Source organism: Chanos chanos, chromosome 9 (genome assembly GCF_902362185.1).
Source record: "Chanos chanos chromosome 9, fChaCha1.1, whole genome shotgun sequence".
Lineage (NCBI taxonomy): Eukaryota > Metazoa > Chordata > Actinopteri > Gonorynchiformes > Chanidae > Chanos > Chanos chanos.
The window spans coordinates 14452758-14471308 of NC_044503.1; the positions used below are offsets into that span (position 1 = coordinate 14452758).

Below are 18551 nucleotides of genomic sequence, written 5' to 3' on the forward strand. Positions count from 1 at the left end.
ACACAGGCTTGTCGACTCCTCAGTGCCTCTGATTTTAAGCGGCGGATTCTCATAAAATCTCGAAAACTAAAAAGATTTTTAAAAAAAAGAAATATTTGATCAAATGCTATACATGTTGTCAATCATTCCTCAAATGTGTAACCCAAGTCTTAGCCAAAAAGCCCCCTATTCAAAAGCACCTCCTCCTCTTTCCACAGAAAGGCCATTGTATACAGTCTGTAATGGAGGTCCAGGTTCTCGGAGCAGAAACATAGTTATCAAAAACGCTGGAGGACCAGAGTCTCCGACAGGAAGTCCTGTGGTTCCAACGCTGTTTCGAGTGCCAGAAAAGGCCGAGCCGCTGCGTTATCGAAAACTAAATAAACATTTATCAGCCTTTGTGCTCCGCTTGGTGCAATCACCTCAAGGGAACCGTCTGGGCCCCAACTCATGTTTCAAAGTTCAGCTGCACCATTTACTTGCCAAACAAATGCTGAACACACCTGCTATTTAATACAACAGCGTAGGGGCCGACTAATCAAGTTAGCTAAACGTTCTCATAGGTCATGGTGTCAATCATCAGTGTGCCTATGGAAACGGCCGGCACCTCAGTTCATATAGCTTATCGCTTTCAGGCGGCACGATTTCTTAAGATCGACCTCCTTTGGCGTGGTGGCCTGAACATAAGCAGTGATCTGTTTGTTTACTTGAAGCTGTTGTGAAATCGCATGCTTTTGTGACCTATTCTAAGTCATAGATTTGAGCAATTTTGGAAAGAAGAAAGGAAAAAAGGAAAAAGAAAATCACATGCCAATCGCTGGAGAAAAGTTTGCTTACTTCCTCCCTGTGAGCGGGATCTTTTTTGATTTTGTTCACAGTTGCTTCATTTGTCAGTGCGATGTTGAAACGTTCTGACTGGGCTCCCGAACAAATTCAACAGTTCCTATTCGCCTCGCATCGCTGGTTGCCCCAAAACGTTTCTGTTGTTGTTTGTCAGGGGCCGTCTTTGTGTGAGGAGGGCACAAAGGAGCTTCAGTTTGGAGTGTCGCTGGACTGGGGTGGAAAAAAAAAAAAAAAAGAAAAACGCCACTGGGGTGGCCAGCACATACTGGCACTTCCCATCAGAGCTGTGACCACTTTGTTCCAAATGAGTTCAGAGTGGGGAGGACTGTGGCTACAGGGCAAAATCACAAAGCTTACTGTTTGAAGCCTGAATGGGGAGGGGTCACTGAGAATGGGCAAGGGAAATCCAGAGAGAGAGAGAGAGAGAGAGAGAGAGAGAAAGGAAGTAGGGAAGTAGAGAGTGAGGGATGGGAGAAAACGGGGGGGTGGGTAGAGGGCAGGCTTAAGAAATAACCTCGGGCTAGCACACAGCAAGTCCTGGTAAATCTTCTCTCACTCACAGTAGCCATGTGTACAGTCTGGACAGGAGCCATATGCTGTACTTTCAGCAGGGCTAGGCCAGGATGCTAGATTAGCCAAGGATGCTAACTTAGCCTTGGATGGATGTTATGCTAAAATTACAGCTAGAAACTCCAGTGGCCAGAGTCAGCCGCGGGAAAGCGACTGCAGAAGAAACACACTATGACTGTTCGTTTGTTCAATGGAGAACGCTCGGCACCAGGACGGAACAGTTCCGAATCACTGGAGTGTGCCGTTAACACAGGTCTGCATCAACGGCTTAGTGTGAGTTAGGTTCCTCTGCCCTCAGAGCACTGTGTGTAGACTGGCAGAGTGCTCTGCTAGACTCAGGGGACTGTTTGAGCTGAGGAAAAGAGAGGAGTCCAATTTCATATGATAAGCAGACAGAAGGAAAAGGGCTTTAGCACAAGGAACAGAATGTGTGTGTGTGAATGTGTATGTGTACGTGAGAAAGAGAAAAAGAGGGAGAGAGAGGGAGTGAGGGAGAGGGAGACTGTCTCTACTAACAGTATAAATAACTACAAAGACTAACCAGGAGTCAGCTCCTCTCTCTCTCTCTCTCTCACCCTCTCTGTCCCTCACATGGACTGGGGTGTTTAATTTTTTTCCTCCAAATATTCATTGCCCTTTGACAGTTAAAAAAAAGGAAGAAATCAGCCACTGTATTAAGGGAGGCCAGAGTGAAGAAGCCATTCTTTTCCAAACTGTTATTGATATTGGCCTTCCCTTTAAAAGGTAGTACCTGTTAGGAGGTATAGCTAGACAGGGCTGAACACACTATCCCTTTAAGAGGCCCCTCCCAACCTACTTCTGTTTGTCCACCACAGATCACCCCACTGAGGTCACATGATTCTTTCACAGGCAGGACAGTGTGTGTGTGTGTGTGTGGACTGGTACACACTCCACTGGAATAAACTCTCACATCAGCAACCTCCCTCACCTTTGAACTCCATTGGTTGTGTAAAGGTAACACAAGGTAAAAGGGGGAGTGGGTAACAATGCTGATTGGCAATACCCATTCCAAACTGTTCAAATAACACTACCTTCAGGCCGCAAATGGGTGTATGACTTCACCTAACGGCGCGGCAGCAGTGGCTGTGGCGAAAACCACACTGTGCCGTCATTAAACCAGACTTTACTGAACACCTCCTCCACTTCGATTTGGATTTCAGGGGCCTTTTTCGAAAAAATGGCATCAACAGTCTTAAATGCTGAAGGAAAACAGTGTCTGCAGAATGAGAATGAGAAAAAAAAAACGACATCTCCCAGCCCATGAGACCTGGTCTTCTTTTCCTCTGCTTCCATCACTCTATCTTCGGTTCTCATTTGTTGCCCCATTCCTCTCGCCTATCCATCCATCTCTCGCTGGACACTAATGGACACATTAGCCTCCACTAGCTCCAGCCAAGCCTATTACGCAGCCCAGAGCTTATCAATTCACTTCTAGCCTGATTAGCATCAAGTTTACATCGCTCCTCTCCAACACCATGCTAGTCCTCTGGATCATCTCTTAAGATTCTTTAGTGAGCTGGTAAAATACAGAACGAATCTTACGTTTTGTGTGAGAATGGTGTTTCAAAAGCTAATCCTCTAAAGTCTGTGAAGCTTGCGGACTAGTGATTTTTGACTAGCGAAATTTTGGTAGCTAAGGACAATGCGGTGCCTTGGTAGTCATCTTTTCTACAGTCAGAGAGAGAGAGACAGTGCAGCCCAGCCATTTTGCAGTCGGCTGAGTGCGGAGAGCCCTTTTAAAAGCGTATCTCTGAGCAAAATGCCAGAGACATTTTTCAAGCCATGATTACATAAATTTTGCAACAGGCTTTTTGTTTCCGTCCAAGTCTGATTAAAGTGCACAAGCAATCTGTTTGTCTTCTCTTGTGAGTGTGTGTGTGTGTGTGTCTGTGTGTGTGTGGTGTGCATGTGTGTATGAGAGTACTGTACATGTTTATACTGTACATGTGTATATGTTGTGTATGCTGTTTGTGCATGTGTGTGTGCGCGTGCGTGCGTGTGTGTGTGCGCGTGCGTGCGTTTGTGTGTGTGTGCGTGCGCGTGTGCGCACTGCCCTAAGATGCCTATTGATTGCAGCAGGAAGTGGATTCTGAAGTTTCATAGTGCTTCCTGAATCTGATGCCCAGCCCTCAGACAGAGGAGCACGGAGCCTTTGCCAAGCCCCAGAGAGCAGGAGACAAAACACCTCTACCTCTGTCCTTCACAAAAGACACAACAGCTCTCAGGTAACACTGACTAATGTCTCATTTTCCCTTACAATAACAGGCCACAGCCAGCGGCTGGAAAACCCACCGTCCACACAGCTCAAGTCCAGTGATTTTTCCTCTCTTTTATGAGACGAGCCTTCATTCCACAGGATTAATACTCCTCCAACACAACACAGAATATATTGCTTTTCCAAATGTAAAATAAATATATGGTCTCAGATCCCAAGACTTATATATGAGGAAGCCAAAAAAGACAAGGGAAAAAATCCTCAGACGTAGGCCTTTCAGGACATAAATCTCTTTAAAATGACGGCACTACAACCTAGCTCCTTTATCAATATTTGTAAAAGTGCGCCTGCCAAGTGCGACACACTCGCTCACACACACACACACACACACACACACACACACACACACAAAGACTCCATTTAATTCCATGCTGAGGCGGTACAGAAGGAGGGGTTCTTAGGCTAAAGGACAACAGAGTTCAATGGGAACCTTGACCTACTGTGAGGAGGCAGCCAGCAGCCACGGTAGAGCACACCAACAGAAGATAATTAAACAATGTAGGCAGATGGGTCAGATAAAAAGGTAAAGGTCAAGCAGAGAGAGAGAGAGAGAGAGAGAAAGAGAGAGAGAGAGAGGTGGGGGAGACAGCCAGTACAAGACTAACCTGACAGGGATTTAGCAGTAAGCTATAAACATATAAACAGACACATCTCTCCTTAAGAAGACGTCCTTTTTTGTAAACCATGAGAAGGCCTGTAGCTGCAATGCTGTCCAGTCAGAGACATGTTCACAAACCAAAGAAGGTGGTGGAGTCAAGAGTAAGGGGGGGGGGGGGGGGGGGGTGGAATCAGCTGTTATGATATACATGGTTTTGTCTCAGAATCTGCAGTTATATTGATTACAGGCAAGGACCTTTAAAGAAGTGTGCTCTGGTCTTTCTGGGTCTCTGTTGTGTGTGTGTGTGTGTGTGTGTGTGTGTGTGTGTGTGTGTGTGTGTGTGCGCACGCGCGAATGTGTACGAGAGAGAGAGAAAGAAAGAGAGGGAGAGAGAAAGAAAAAGGAAGTGTGTGCTTTTCAGTGAAAAAATAACGTGTGGGCGACCAGAGCAGTGCTTCAGATACTAAATCAATGGGTTTCACTACAGTGAGGAAAAAACTTCAGCGCTTCAGGTTAGAGCTGCGTGCAGGAAGGGGTCTGCTTCTTTACTCACGAGGAAATTCTCTCTCTCTCTCTCTCTCTCTCTCTCTCTCTCTCTCTCTCTTTCTCTCACCCTCCCTCTCTCTTTCTTTGACAGGAAAGAGCTCCTGTTTCAACACATTGTTTTATTTAGTATCTTTGCCGTCAGTTCATTTGCAGAAGTGGCGCTGGAATGGAATTAATTGAAGAGATCAATGACTCGGACAGGGAACTGGCAGGGAAAGCTAGCCAGACCCAATGCTAATGGTATTAAAAGCCATTGTTTCGAGTGCCGTTCATTCTTCTGGAGTAAGCCGAGACCACTGTCCAGCCCCACCTCTGGCTTCTCCGCTTCCTGACAAAAGTCTCAAGGTGTGATACTTCACAGATACCACGCCCTGATTCCCCCCTCTTCTTTCCTTTCAAGGTTGGTCACGTCTGAATTACACGGCTTTTCTTGCCTAATCTCATTTCTGTGGCTCTTTTTTGGACTGGACATTACCAGACAAACACAAAGCAGAGGGGGAAAAAAAAAAAGAAGTTAGGTTGGTTCTGGCGACTTTCCTTTTTGGAACACAGCGTGGGTTTTGGCGGAGTGGTTGTAGATGCTGCGTTACGTTTATGGGATGTGAGTTTCTGTGTGTGGTTCTCCTGTCTTTGCAGTGAGGTCACATGATTCATGGATGTGCATCCCCGTATATCGGATTTGGAAAAAAACAATGTCTGTGCTTTTTGTTTTTAAATCCTCATCTTACTATCTTTTTATCAGACGGGGCCGGGATCCAGTGTATAGCCAAGAGGGAGGAAAAGTTTTGGAGTATTTTAGGGGATTTAGTCAATGGTTGGTTATGTCCCAGTGGATGATGAACCCAATGATGTCTTTGGGAGACAATCTCCACATGTTCCCTTACATGAAGTTTCATTAAAAGAAAAGTTTGGTGCTTCCCAGTGGGTCTTTGAAAGAAACTGGAAAACCAAACAGTTCTAGTGCTTTTTAAGCCACTGAGTGTAAGAATATTGGCTCAGAGGCTGGGGGAGGTACTACTCTTAAAATGAGGGGGTGGGGTGTGGGTGACTGTCTTTTGTTACCTTTACAGCGAAACCAAAACAGCCCTAAGGACTTAGAATGGAAACGATATATGTCCCTATGTGAAAAACCACAAACAAAAAAGCCTTCTTTTTCACAAGTCTCATGCATGAGCATCACTGCCTCCAGTTGCCGCAAGTAAACCATTGTTTATAACCTCTGTGAACCAGGAAGAGGAGAGATGTTTACATCCTGGCATGTAAATTCATTGATGAGGATTTGTAATACGTTGCAAAAATTGTTGAAGGCAAGAACTTATGTTTAATCAGATGATATCACAGTATTAACACATTGCAATTACAATAGAATACTTATGTAGCTGTACTTTCTCCACCAGACGCAAAAACAACAACAACAAAAAAATCATTTACATTTATACCTTTTTTTAATCTACCTCTATCTAATTTTTAATAGAGAAACTAAGAGGAGGACAAAAAAAAAAACTGAAAAAGGGAGCCCCCCCCCCCCCCCCCAAAAACAGTCAGCTTTGGCCACCAATTCCCGAGTTCCCTAACGGAGATGTCTGACATCCACTCTGAGACAGCTCTTATCATCACCTTCTGTCACTCTTATGCCCCATGTGAGTCTTTCATGCATTACACACTGAACGTTTGCCTCTGCCAGCCTAGTGCCACAAAAAAAGGGAAAGAGGTGACACTGGGAAGGAGGAGGGGAGGTGGAAAAAGAAGAATCAACAAAGGTGGTGAGTTGCGGCAGTGTGGTTGGAAAAAAAAACAAAAAAAAAACACAGACTTAACGGGACAATAGGATCAGGCCCTAGCTTTGTCTGGGCGTCTCTGTCCCACGACAAGTGTCCCAGCTGATGCTTTTAAACAAGGCCTTCACAAAAAAGGGTTCGCTGATCCAGAGCCCGCAGAAAGAGGGCAGAAACCTTTGCTTGTCTCTCGACCTCCTCCCCACCCCCGAAACAACAATGCCTCCGCCCCCCCACCCCCAAACAAACCCTCACGTCCAGGACTGTCCCTTGACATGAGAGCAGGCCAACGCACAAAACCTCTCTTTAATATTCAATGGCGACCGGCCTTCCACTCCAACAAAAGGATTCACAGTCTCTCCTGACAACAAAAATGGCACTGGGGTTCTTTTATAATTTTAATGGCTAAGCTGGGTCACCCCAGCCGACGTTTGCAGAGAAAGGGTTGATGCTCATTTGGACAGAGCGCAAAGCGATGGGTCTGTTTCTAAAGGGGACAGAGGACGGTGGGGAGTGTTGTGATGTTAGCATCCAGTCACCATTCTAGAATGCCTGAATGTTCCATTCATTCTGTTCCGTGGCCAAACAGTGAAGAGCGTTGCCCTTGGTGTCTATGAGTGCGACACGTTACACACGCTTACTCTTGTCCTGGCTTTTTGGGCGCAATGACCCCACGCTCACAAACACACACACACACACAAACACACACACGCACACGCACATGCATGCATACACATATGTATTCAGAACCCACAGGTGCACCTGGCAGCTGCAGAGACTCTAATCATGGGGGTTAAGGCTAAAACAAGATTAGGTCGTCTTAAGGGGGTGGATTTTCATATCAGTGACGACGCTAAGGAGACTTTGCCAACCGGTGCGGTGTCTAAAGCCCAGGCACTGTTTAGCTGCAAAATACTCTTTGCCAGGATCAGTATGTTTGTGTGTGAGAGTATGTGTGTGTGTGTGTGTGTGTGTGTGTGTATGTGTGTCTTTTTTGTGAACCTCTGTTAAGGTGGTAGAACAAGGAGATGGCAATGAGCTCATTTCAACTGTTCTTTATCTCACCCCCACACACACACGAACATGAAATCAGTCTGAACATGAATCATCAACTGGCCATTCGTTTTGTTCTTTTTCTGCTGTTAATTAGGTCAGCGCGAAGAAGGGTACCAGGGTAATGGAGAAGTTCAAGCTGAGTTCAAGCTTAAAAAAAACCCCACTCCCTCTGGTTTTTCAACATCTATGTTCTTCTCTGTGTTGTCTTTGTTCCTATGCACAGTGTCATTCTGTTTGTCCTAAAATGTTATGTTCTTGTTAAATCTGTGTCATTAAATTACAACCCTGAAAGAATAAAAGTTATAAAATGCTGACTAACCAAATAATGGTGTGTTTCAACCACATGAACACACAAAGAGTGTGTGTGTGTGTGTGTGTGTGTGTATGTGTGTTGTCTCATCGCCTCTGTCAGACAGCCATCTGTCCTAAGGGAGAGGCAGGCGATGAGGCTGATTGGTCAGGAGGTCTGAATGGAGTGGGGGTTGCTGGGAAAGGTCATGTGTCAGACTGCACTTTGAGACACACAGGCATCTAAAAGTTGACTGCGTCACACAAAGAGAGTCCCAGCTGACGCAGCACAAAATGCCCCCCCCCCCCCCCCCCCCCGCCTTCCCCACCCGATTCTCCTCTTTAACAGTCTGCTGCTTCTCCAGCTGCCTTCAGCATCACAGCATCAAAACTGAGACAAAAATTCACAAATACTGGATTTAATTACAAAAAAAAGGAAAAGAAAGAAAGAAAGAAAGAAATAAATAAAAAAGAGAAATTACCATATTCTTTTGTCTTTTGGCTTTGATTTCAGCTTTGTAGATTCTTGTTGATTAAAACCTTTGAACAATGACACACAACCTAGTGTAATCTACACATATCCTACAGGCAACAACATCAACAATAACAACAACAAAAAACTCTAAATATTTCACTGTAAGAGACAGGCATTGGACAACAGGGGAACACAGTCTACAGGGGGGAAGACCTCTGATAATGTGCAATGCTATCTCACATACTGCTATACCCAGGACAGTCACTTACGTTTATCTAATTATTTACCATCGCAGATATAGGTGGCAAAATATGTGATACTGGCATTCTTAATGTTTTAATGTGCTGTCAATTCCACTTTTCATTTGCAAAGACCAAATCCAAGTGAATAACTAACAAATACATTGGACATAATTCAATACAATTCCAGTATAGAGCAATATAATTCAATATAAAATGAGCCACACAAATACATTTCCTATTGGATAACAGCAGTGTATTATCCCGCAATGTAGTGAGTGAAACAACATGGAAAATGTTACATTTTCATTTTCTCCTCATATAAAACAAAAACAGACAGTTTAGAGAAGATGTCATTGATTGTCTAGAAAAGCCCAATGCTAATTCTATGGGGCTAAGCTAAAGCATCGGGGGGGTAGATGTGTAGTTAAGGCAATACTTCAGATTGTAGAGGCATGTGTGTGATAAATTTTTCAAACCCCAAGTCATCCTCCAAACAGTCTCCCTCATTAAATAAACAAGCTGGTCCTTACAGCCCGCAGTAATCTATCATCAATAATACATATCAGAAAAAAAAAAATTCTGCATATTGTCTTTTAGCTTCGATTCTGTACTCTGCAGAGTGATCTTTTAGTAGGCTAAGTTAGTAACCAACGCCCAAACTAGAAGACTCAAAACAAGAACACAGATAATTTAGACCTCAAACCAGTCTTTCCATAAAATAAATCAGTGTCAGATGCTATTTGCTTCCGAAATATTCAACCAGGCCTGCGGACTAAATTTGTCACAGACACCGTTAAGTACTCGTTAAATAAATGTGTTTTTCTTGAATTCGGCATGTATGTTTTATTTCTGCTGCGAAATAAAAAAAGAAAAATCTTGTCAAAAAACAGGGACTGGTTTAGCCGGGCTGTGTAACCATGCTGTGTCACGCGTGCTGTAACCATGGGAACTTCAAGACCGACATCTCTTTCATTCATTTGGAGAACATCCCTCCTCTCTTTCCACCCCCCACCACTCCCTGCCGTCATCATCTCTGACAGACGTGCACACACACACACACACACACACACACACACACAAAAAGACCCTTTGCTCTATCTGTTTGTCTGCCTTCCATCCCCCGCCTAATGCCCCCTCCTGATTCGTCAGGTAAATTAATGGTTTCCAAGCCACTGCCAGCACTGGGCAGCTAACTGTCATTCTCTCTCTCTCTCTCTCTCTCTCTCTTTCTCTCTCATAATCTGGGGATGACTGGAAGTGGAATGGGGGGCTGCCAAGAAAAGGAGAGAGAGAGGAGGAGATAGTGGAATTAGACAATGAGCAATGATTAAGCCCTGAACCTCTCTCATTTATCATTATTTATCTACTTATTTATTTCACTCTGGTCTCACTAATGGGATTTAAGTGACTGCCAGGTGTGAGAGATGGAGATTAGAGAGTCAACAAGACTTCTGTTTTGTAGTTTGCATGTGTTGGAGGGGAAATCCTAAAATGAAACATTAATTAAAAGAAAAGAAATGCATCCACTTGATGTATTTCATTAAGATGTCATGTTTTCTTGCATTACATTTTCCTCCAATTTTCTTTTTTATATTATTTTTCTTAATTCGCTAAAGGTTCCTGTGAGTGAACGAGTAGAGCTTTATGTAGTCAAGAGCACCACATGTATTTTTCATCTTCTCAACCTTTTTCCAGTTATTAGGAAATGTGCCGTGAAGCAGACAAAGACCCAGTTAGCGTGCACCCACATGTGCCTTGGCACAAAAAAAACCCTCCCCAAAAAAACAAAAAACAAAGACAAAGCAGAACAAAACAAATGCAATTTTGATGGGTTTGCAAAAGAAGGGAGACTGAGCAAATTAGTGGCGTATGTGGCAAATAATTAGTGCGAAGATCTTCACACATGAACCTAACTGCTAATTTATTTAAAGAAAAAAAAAGGAAAAAAAAAGCCTTCCTAAATGACACAAATTTGCATTCTATTAAAACCACAGAGTAATTCTGTCTGAAATTGTTAAAAGGAGGTAGCTGAATCTTATCTCTTGAGCAAAGCGACGTATTTGCTTCTCTCTGCCAAGTTAATCATGATAGAACCCACATGCCCAGCCGCATCAGTGCACGCCTAATTGAAAAAACTTCATTTACATCTTAAGAAGGCTCCATGCTTAGCAGTGTGGCATCCTTACAGAAACAGAGGGAAAAAAAACGTAGACAGTAAGGGAGAAATCTGAATAGAACTGTGGAGGAATAAACTTAAGGACTGTGTATTCTCAAGTGATTTGACCTTAGTATGCTCAGTTATGAAATTCAGGGGCAAATATCCTGTCTCTGAACATTCCTCAGAATTGATTAGTTCTCCTCTGTGGGCTGAGTCGGTAAGACCACTGACGTTTAGGCAGTCTATATCAGCGTATATAGAGGTTTTGTTAAATCCTCTCGAAGAGCAAATCAAATAGTCTTGCTCGGGCTGTTGATACGTATACTGGGCAGCTGTTGTCTTGTCCAGCATGCGGATATAACTTTCTTTTTTTTTTATGGCTCGGGGCTTAAGAGCAGTGCGCCTCGCATACGAAACAGGACATACCCAATATTCCCTGCGGGAGCACACTTCCTCTCTCACAAGCAGCCTGGACCCCCCCCACACACACATAGACACCCACATGGGATCTTCCAGAGTGCACCAGGACACTTGAGGGTGCGGGGAGGGGAAAGTCTCATTTTTCTCCAAGTTTTGGAAAGATGCCATGTCTTTATGAAAATATGACAGTTGGCCAAAGTCGGGCTTTTTTATAAAAAAGGGTTTTTTCTCTCTCTCTCAAATCTTTTTTTTTTCCTCTTTTCAGCAACATCAAAAGCATTGTAAGTAAATATGCAGTAAATAATCACACCAACACATTCAAAGGCTGCAACCAGATGAGAACTCTCATAGAAGAACATTTACCTAAAAACTAAATGTGCATTTATTTTTAAGATTTTTGTTAGAATTTCCCGTACCCTGGTTTGAAATGAAGGCAGAGAAAAAAAAAGCATGTGAAAAGTGTGTGAGCAAAATGTGTGTGTTAGAAAGGGGAAAAAAAGGGTGGGGGTGAGGTGGGAGACAGCAGACATGTTTCATTCATGCCCATTCATGATCATTTTCATTTTCCTTTGCGTAATCAGCCACTTCTCTCTTCATGAAGGGAGTGGCAGGACTGGAATGTTTCTGTCGAAACTGTTTTTTTTTGTTTTTTTTTAATCGTCAGTCACAGACCTACGTTTCACCCCTGGGACTGCTCAACTCCATCTTATTGCTAAACTCTAAATAATGTATGATTGCTTGTCTCCAAATTTCAAAACTAAAACTATGAAAAACAACAACAACAAAAAAAACTTTGGTCAAATTTCTGTCAGTTTATGGTTTTGGATGGGTCTCATTTACAGACTTAAGATTGGAGCAAACTGTTATCAAAATGCACATTTGAAAACATACAAGCAAAAAGTAACATTGTAAATTTGGAATTAAGAATGTCTGACATTAGTCTTCACTCAGTTTAGATCAGTTACTCAAGAAGACCTGCTGTTAGTAATTCATTTTTTCCTCCCACAATCTCAGCAGTCCTTAGTCCTTTTACAGACCGGTTTTACCTCTCTTAAACTTGAATGGCAATATCAAATACACTCTCCAGACAGTGCTATGAGAGGTCCAACAGTGCCGCGATTAGCCCCGGAGTCAAACGCACAACCGCCCTGTACACTTTGAACTCCAGCAAGAGTTCAATGAACTTACACACTGTTTGCAAAGCCATCACACATACACATACACACACACACACGTCTCTGATTTAATTGGATGACAAACATTTTACTGCAATTCCAAACATTCCACTACAACCATTGGCCACACAGAAAATAAGTTTACAGGTGCATTTACATGCATTAATGTGTGACTACGATTAAACTCTGAGACTTCCAGATAGAATAAAATCGATATAACAGTGTTTATTGCCCCAATTTCTCTCTGTCGCGCTCTTTTTCTCTCTCTCTCTCTGTTTGTGTGTGTGTGTATGTGTGCGTGTGCACACTCGTGTCAGAAGCTGAGAACATCCTGTCTTTCAGACACTTCCGACTCCAGACTGGAAGCTCCAGACAGCTAGACGCACCCACACACGTACGCACACGCACACACACGCACAAACACACACACACACACATATAAGGTGAGGGAGGTTGAGTAACAGCACTGCCACGTCTGTGACCTTGCTACAGCAAGCTCAAGCAAAAGAGGAAGTCCTTCCACCCCACCCAGAGAAACTGTCAGACTACTCTTCACACATAAGAAGAAAAGAAAAGAAAAGAAAAGAAAACTGCAACAGTCTATAGACAACTTACCATTAACACAACTCCACACCCACACTCTACTCAAGACAAATACAGTGACTATCATACAGAATAAATGACCATGTATTATGTACTATATATATATATATATACACCAACACACACACACACACACACACATATATATGTATGTATATGTGTATGTATGTCTAAAAAAATCAACAGTTTCATTTTTTTTAGCTGTTGACTTTGATAAACAGACTACAGACTAAATATAAAGAGCATCAGAAAGCTCTACTGCTTTTGAGTGTAAGCATATGGTTTTAGAGAGAGAGCACTGGCAAAGACTCTTTACAATGCCTGACACAAGTACCACCCACACTGGGGATACTTAAGCAAAATACAAGAGGCCTGTTGAGGGCTAGATAAAGCAAAGTCCTCCGGGACATTTTGACCAAACTTGAGTCCTGAAAAAAAAAAAAAGATGAAGAAGAAAAGCCGGTCTATTCCAGGCGGTGCTATTCACAGCACAGTCTGCTGCAGTCTTATGAGACTGTGTATCAGTCAGTAATACTCTGTTTGTAAACATGCCTCTCTGTCTGTGAGGCAAAGACTTCACACCTTATATTACCCTTACCTTTTCTTCACACTCACACACACACACACACACACACTGACACACAAATCGAAAGACAGACAGACACACTTACTGCCAGCCAGCCAGCCAGACACGCACACACACACACACACACACACTGAGGAAAAATAATTAAGAAGAGGGAAAGACAATGTCTCTTACTGTATGTGTGTGTGTGGGGGGGGGGGGGGTAGTAGACAGAGACAGGTTGAGTGAGAGAGAGAAAGACCAAGTGAGGGAGGACATGTTGGTGAATGCTCTTCTTTGTTAGATCATATTCTGTTTCCACCACAATACGCCAATCCCTGCTTCATCAGCTCCATTCAAGTGTAGCAGCTCATGCAAATGACTGTGCTTGCCTTTCATTTGTGAAGGGGAGGGCTTTTTATCTGTTTTATTTTGAGGAGAGGGGGGTAGGTTGGGCTCTACCACCCAACACCCTCCCTCCCTCAACCAATGCCTAGACTTAATCCCCTACCTCCCAAATAGGCGCTGTCTGTAGCCCTCTAATACTGCAGCAAGGCAACAGTGAGGATTAGGAGTTTTCAGAAAGCAAAATGTCCATGACAAACCAAGGTGAGTTTTAGAAGACCAAACTGAAAACGGGATTTTAATATGTCCAATCCAAAGAAAGCCATGGACGCTAAATGACTAGCAAGCCATTTAGTACAAGACCATTAAACCATGTGCCTCTTTCCAAAGGGTTTTGGAGTTGGACAACAGTAAACTGGGGGTTTGGTGAGGAGTTAATATCAGATCTGTTATATCTGTGGTGTTGTTGAACTTTCGTAAATTTATGAGGTAAAGGGGGAATGTTTCATTGAAGCCTGCATAAGCATATGGGGCATTCCTGCAGGTCTTAAGCAGCAAGTTTAACCTCCCTCTGTGAATTGTAACTAGCTAAGCACCACATTGTTAGGACTCGATGGCTCGAGTATTACCAACGCGTCCACCGTCAAGTATCTGAGATAACAAAACAAGCCCCTGCAAATATTTCCATAATGTGCGAAAATCGTCGTAGGACATTTCGAAGTCACAATGCTCAACCACGGGGGATGTGTCTTTCCTTAGACAAGAGTAAAAGAAGTTTCAAAAACATGGGCTGAACAGGATTCAGTCAATCTCTTCTCACTTCCACGCAATTCTGCTCCCTCGTTGTTACCGGTTTTAAAATGACCATTTGTTTGAATAAAGGAGCGCGTACAGTATGGCCAAAGGGAGACCCTGTTACCCACAGAAGGTGTTTTACGGATAAATAACTGTTTTATAACCACAGAGGCGTTGTGTTGTTATTGCTGGTCAATTAGGAGCAATTTGTGAAATGCAATTAAGCCATAGACTGTCTTACCACCCGGGTCACTTATTGCCCTTGGCACTGCCCAGCAGCTTTCGCCCGGCTATATATAGCGCAGTCTGTTGGAATCTTCATATCTTAGTCCAATAAACATAAGGTAGGCTATCGTATTCGCCTCAACTTGATAGCCTTTGGTTTATCACTTGCACTGGCAATGACTGTCCCGACAACAGACAGCCCACATACACATTAATTAATCATTCACATGATAACTAGGGCAGTAGTAGCCTATACTCCGTTTACAGGATACTTCGCTTGTATCCATCACGTAACTGGTCATTATGTAGCCTCGTCAGTTTCTTTTAAGTAGACGACTGGCAAAAGTTTTAAAAAAAAGTTACGACCGTATAACGGAAAAAAATGGCTCATAAACACTGCAGAGTATACAAAAGAAGATAACTAACAAGTTAACTCACCCTTGATGCTTTCCTCTTGTACTTGTTCGCGAAGTCGAATTTTTCTTTGAGTTCATCTAAGAGCGTCTCCAGGCGCGCCTTCTCCTCTTTCCCGGTGTAATCCTGGCTGAGAAGCACGTACGCTCTCCAGTTGGCGGAGTCAAAACCCCAGTGGCAAGTCCTGTTTTCCAACGATTTGTGGCTGTGAACAACGAACTTATGGGTCGGGTACATCAGCCTGCAGTCCATGCACTGGATACAAGCTGCGTTCGGGCTGGTGTACAGCTCTGGGACGAAGAGGCCCTTGCACTTCCCGAAGCACTCGTGATAGATCTTGAAGCTTTTCTCGGTCAACTCTAGCTCTATGGAGGAGCCGTAAAACTCCTTCTTGCAGTGCGGTGGGTATGTTCCTCCGTAAATCAGGGCATTGCACAGGCGCTCCGCATCCGTTTTAGTGATGAGTCCGCAGGATGGCGCGGAGAAGGGCAGAATTCCCATGACTTTTAAAATCTCCAGTTGATCCGCGGTGCACCTGGAGCAGTAGATATGCAGTTCGTCGCACACCGAGTTGATCTGTTGGAGAGAAAAATCCCGTAGCACCGTATTGAGAATCTGTGGCAGGCAGAGTCGCTTCTCGCCGCCGACCACAAAGCAAGAGATTGTCTCGTTTTCCAGGACCGTCTCGCACCTCTCGGTGGAGCGGTCGGACGGGATGAACAGCGGCCCCGGCATCACTGGCGGCGGCTGCATCGGGAGGTGTAGCACGGGCTCTGGATCTTTTCCATCTTTCTTGAACAGCAATTCATGTTGCCACCGTGCAGAAAAAGCAGCTGGTCCTCCCAGGGAGCTCATGGAACTTAGATGAAATTGCTTCAGAGTTTGTTGCAGTCCAGGGTGAGGCTGAAAGCTTTGTCGCGTTACAGTCTCCATGTTTTCCGTACTGTTTTAAAACTGTGAGTTACTTTAAACGGGGCAGAAATAAAATAACCAAAAGCCTCAGCTGGTCCCGGTTCCTTGTAAATCCCAGTTCTCCCAAAGTTAAAGCGGATCGGAAAGCGCTTCATGAAATATCCACAAAATCTCCGAAGCTCCGAGTTTCCAATTCCTTTTGACTAGACGAATCGTACCACCGGCGCAACTTCCCCTGCAGGGGACTCCCTACTGTCCATATCTACCAACGCGTCCTTTTAATTCACGTCGAAACAGAAAAATAAACTCTCAAGTTTTACAAAAAAAGTATATTCCGTAATAATAAACGTTCGGTTTTACACGAATTAAGTAAAAATACAATCCGTAAACTTTTTCCAGTCCTTTTTTTCCCTGGTAGTAGCTTGCTGCAGCAGACACGGCGCGCGCACTCTGCCCCTGCAGTTCACTATGGCTGTGTGTATAGCGCTAGCCAGTTAGTGAGCTAGAGTGCTCTCTCTCTCCCTCTCTCTCTCTCTCCCTCTCTCTCTCTCTCTCTCGCTCTAGCTCTCTCTCTCTCTCTCTCTCTCTCGCCCTCGCGCACTCCCTCCCTTATTCGCAGCCCCCCTCTCTGAGTGTTTGTGTGTGTCTGGCTCAGTCATTGAATCCCAGCCAAGAATGTGACTGACTCCGCAGGCCGGCTCTTCCAGGAACGAGCCGTCACTCCCCCACTTCTCCTGTGGCAAGCCTTGCTCAGCTTCAGAAAACGAAAAAATAGAAAGGGAGAGAGAAGCGGGTAAAATGGATTTTGTGCAGAATGTGGTGAATCTTTTGGTTCACAGCTAAGAACGACCGCAACCGAATGACGATGGGTGGAGTTAACTACAGCCGTTTTAATATAGACAGAGAGAGGAAATGCTAATTACACCCCTGACTGCGGTTTTAGTTATTAAGGTTGGTTTTCCTGAGACTGCTAGACTGAACTTCTGTTCACACAGCACACTGAGAAACTGCCGGAGACTTATGAATAATGAATAGCAGGATGGCTCCCCATTTCTCAAGGGCATAGTTGCGCAAATGTGAAAGCATTCGTCATCATCATCATCATCATTATCATCATCATCATTACTATTGTACTAATATCATTAGTATTAGTTACAATATACATTCGTGTGACTTGATTTACATGAGTAATAGAGAGCCAATATTAAACCTATACAGCAATAAAACCATTAGGATAACTATTGTTGTTAGAATCCATAACAGTATTGGGTCATTATTACTCTCGTAGCAAAACACATAAGCATATCGTTTGAGCGAAATGCGTCTTACATCTGTCTGTATGAACCTTAAAAGCCATCACATTAACATTTACCAGACAATACAATAACTGGGCCATATAAATCACTGAAATACAGCCAAACGAAGACTGCCAATAAGTTCAAGGAATCGAATGCTTAGATAACTAAAGCATTTTGTCACCATGGTTTCTGTATTCCTATAAAAGTTATGAAATAAATATACATATATGAAAATATATATACCAGAGCTTAACTATCACATTATCTTCACCTATATTCCATTTGCTGATGTTGCAGGTGAGACAACTGTAAACTGTTATGGTAGTGCCCTCTAGCATTAAGGGACTGTCACTACAACCTACAGACTTCATTTGGGCTAGTGGGATTTTTTTTTTTTTTTTCAATATCGGTGGAGTGCTCCATATAACCTGTGGAACCAAACTCAGATTTAGGCAGGTCGTCAGCCAGAACTCGAGAAGTATCTTAAGTTATGATTGTGAATAGGGAAAATGAACAATCAACATACGTCAATTTTTTAACGTCCCACACGACGCTCGTCTTCAGAAAGGGTTCTATACTCAGACAGTTGATGTCGTAATTTCCCTTATACACTATACACTTAAAAAGGACACCGTGCGCATGGCTTCCATTCATAATTCTGAATATATAGCTATGTCTGTAAAGTTTAGAAAAGGCAAAATAAAGAAGCAGTGAAACATGATAAGAGGATATTCTACTCTCGTAATATTGTTTCTTACCCTTGTTCATTTTTAAATTGTTACTCTAGATGTTTTTTTTTTTTCTTTTTTTAATTTTGGTGATTGAATGGCTCGTTTACACCAACATGCAATTATATAATTAAGCTAAATCAGCCAATTAAATGATTAAATACTCCCACTATTTCATCTGAATCTACATAGCCAGGTTCTCTCTGCTAATCAGTTCAGATGGGTGACAACGTGCCACAGGATTC

At 43.3% G+C, this 18551-nt stretch overlaps 1 protein-coding gene across 2 annotated transcripts in view; it reads right to left on the reverse strand.

Annotated features, from left to right (window-relative positions):
* The window catches only part of skia (v-ski avian sarcoma viral oncogene homolog a), a 61384-nt gene extending 44656 nt beyond the window's left edge, over positions 1 to 16728 (reverse strand). Inside the window, exon 1 of one of the 2 annotated variants that reach the window (XM_030783885.1) lies at positions 15393 to 16728. In XM_030783885.1, coding sequence (XP_030639745.1) covers positions 15393 to 16301 — 909 coding nt within the window. In that variant the 5' untranslated portion in view covers positions 16302 to 16728. Of the gene's footprint in view, positions 1 to 15388 lie in introns of both variants that reach the window. The other variant, XM_030783886.1, reaches the window with a different exon arrangement.
* Positions 16729 to 18551: the final 1823 nt, after the last annotated feature.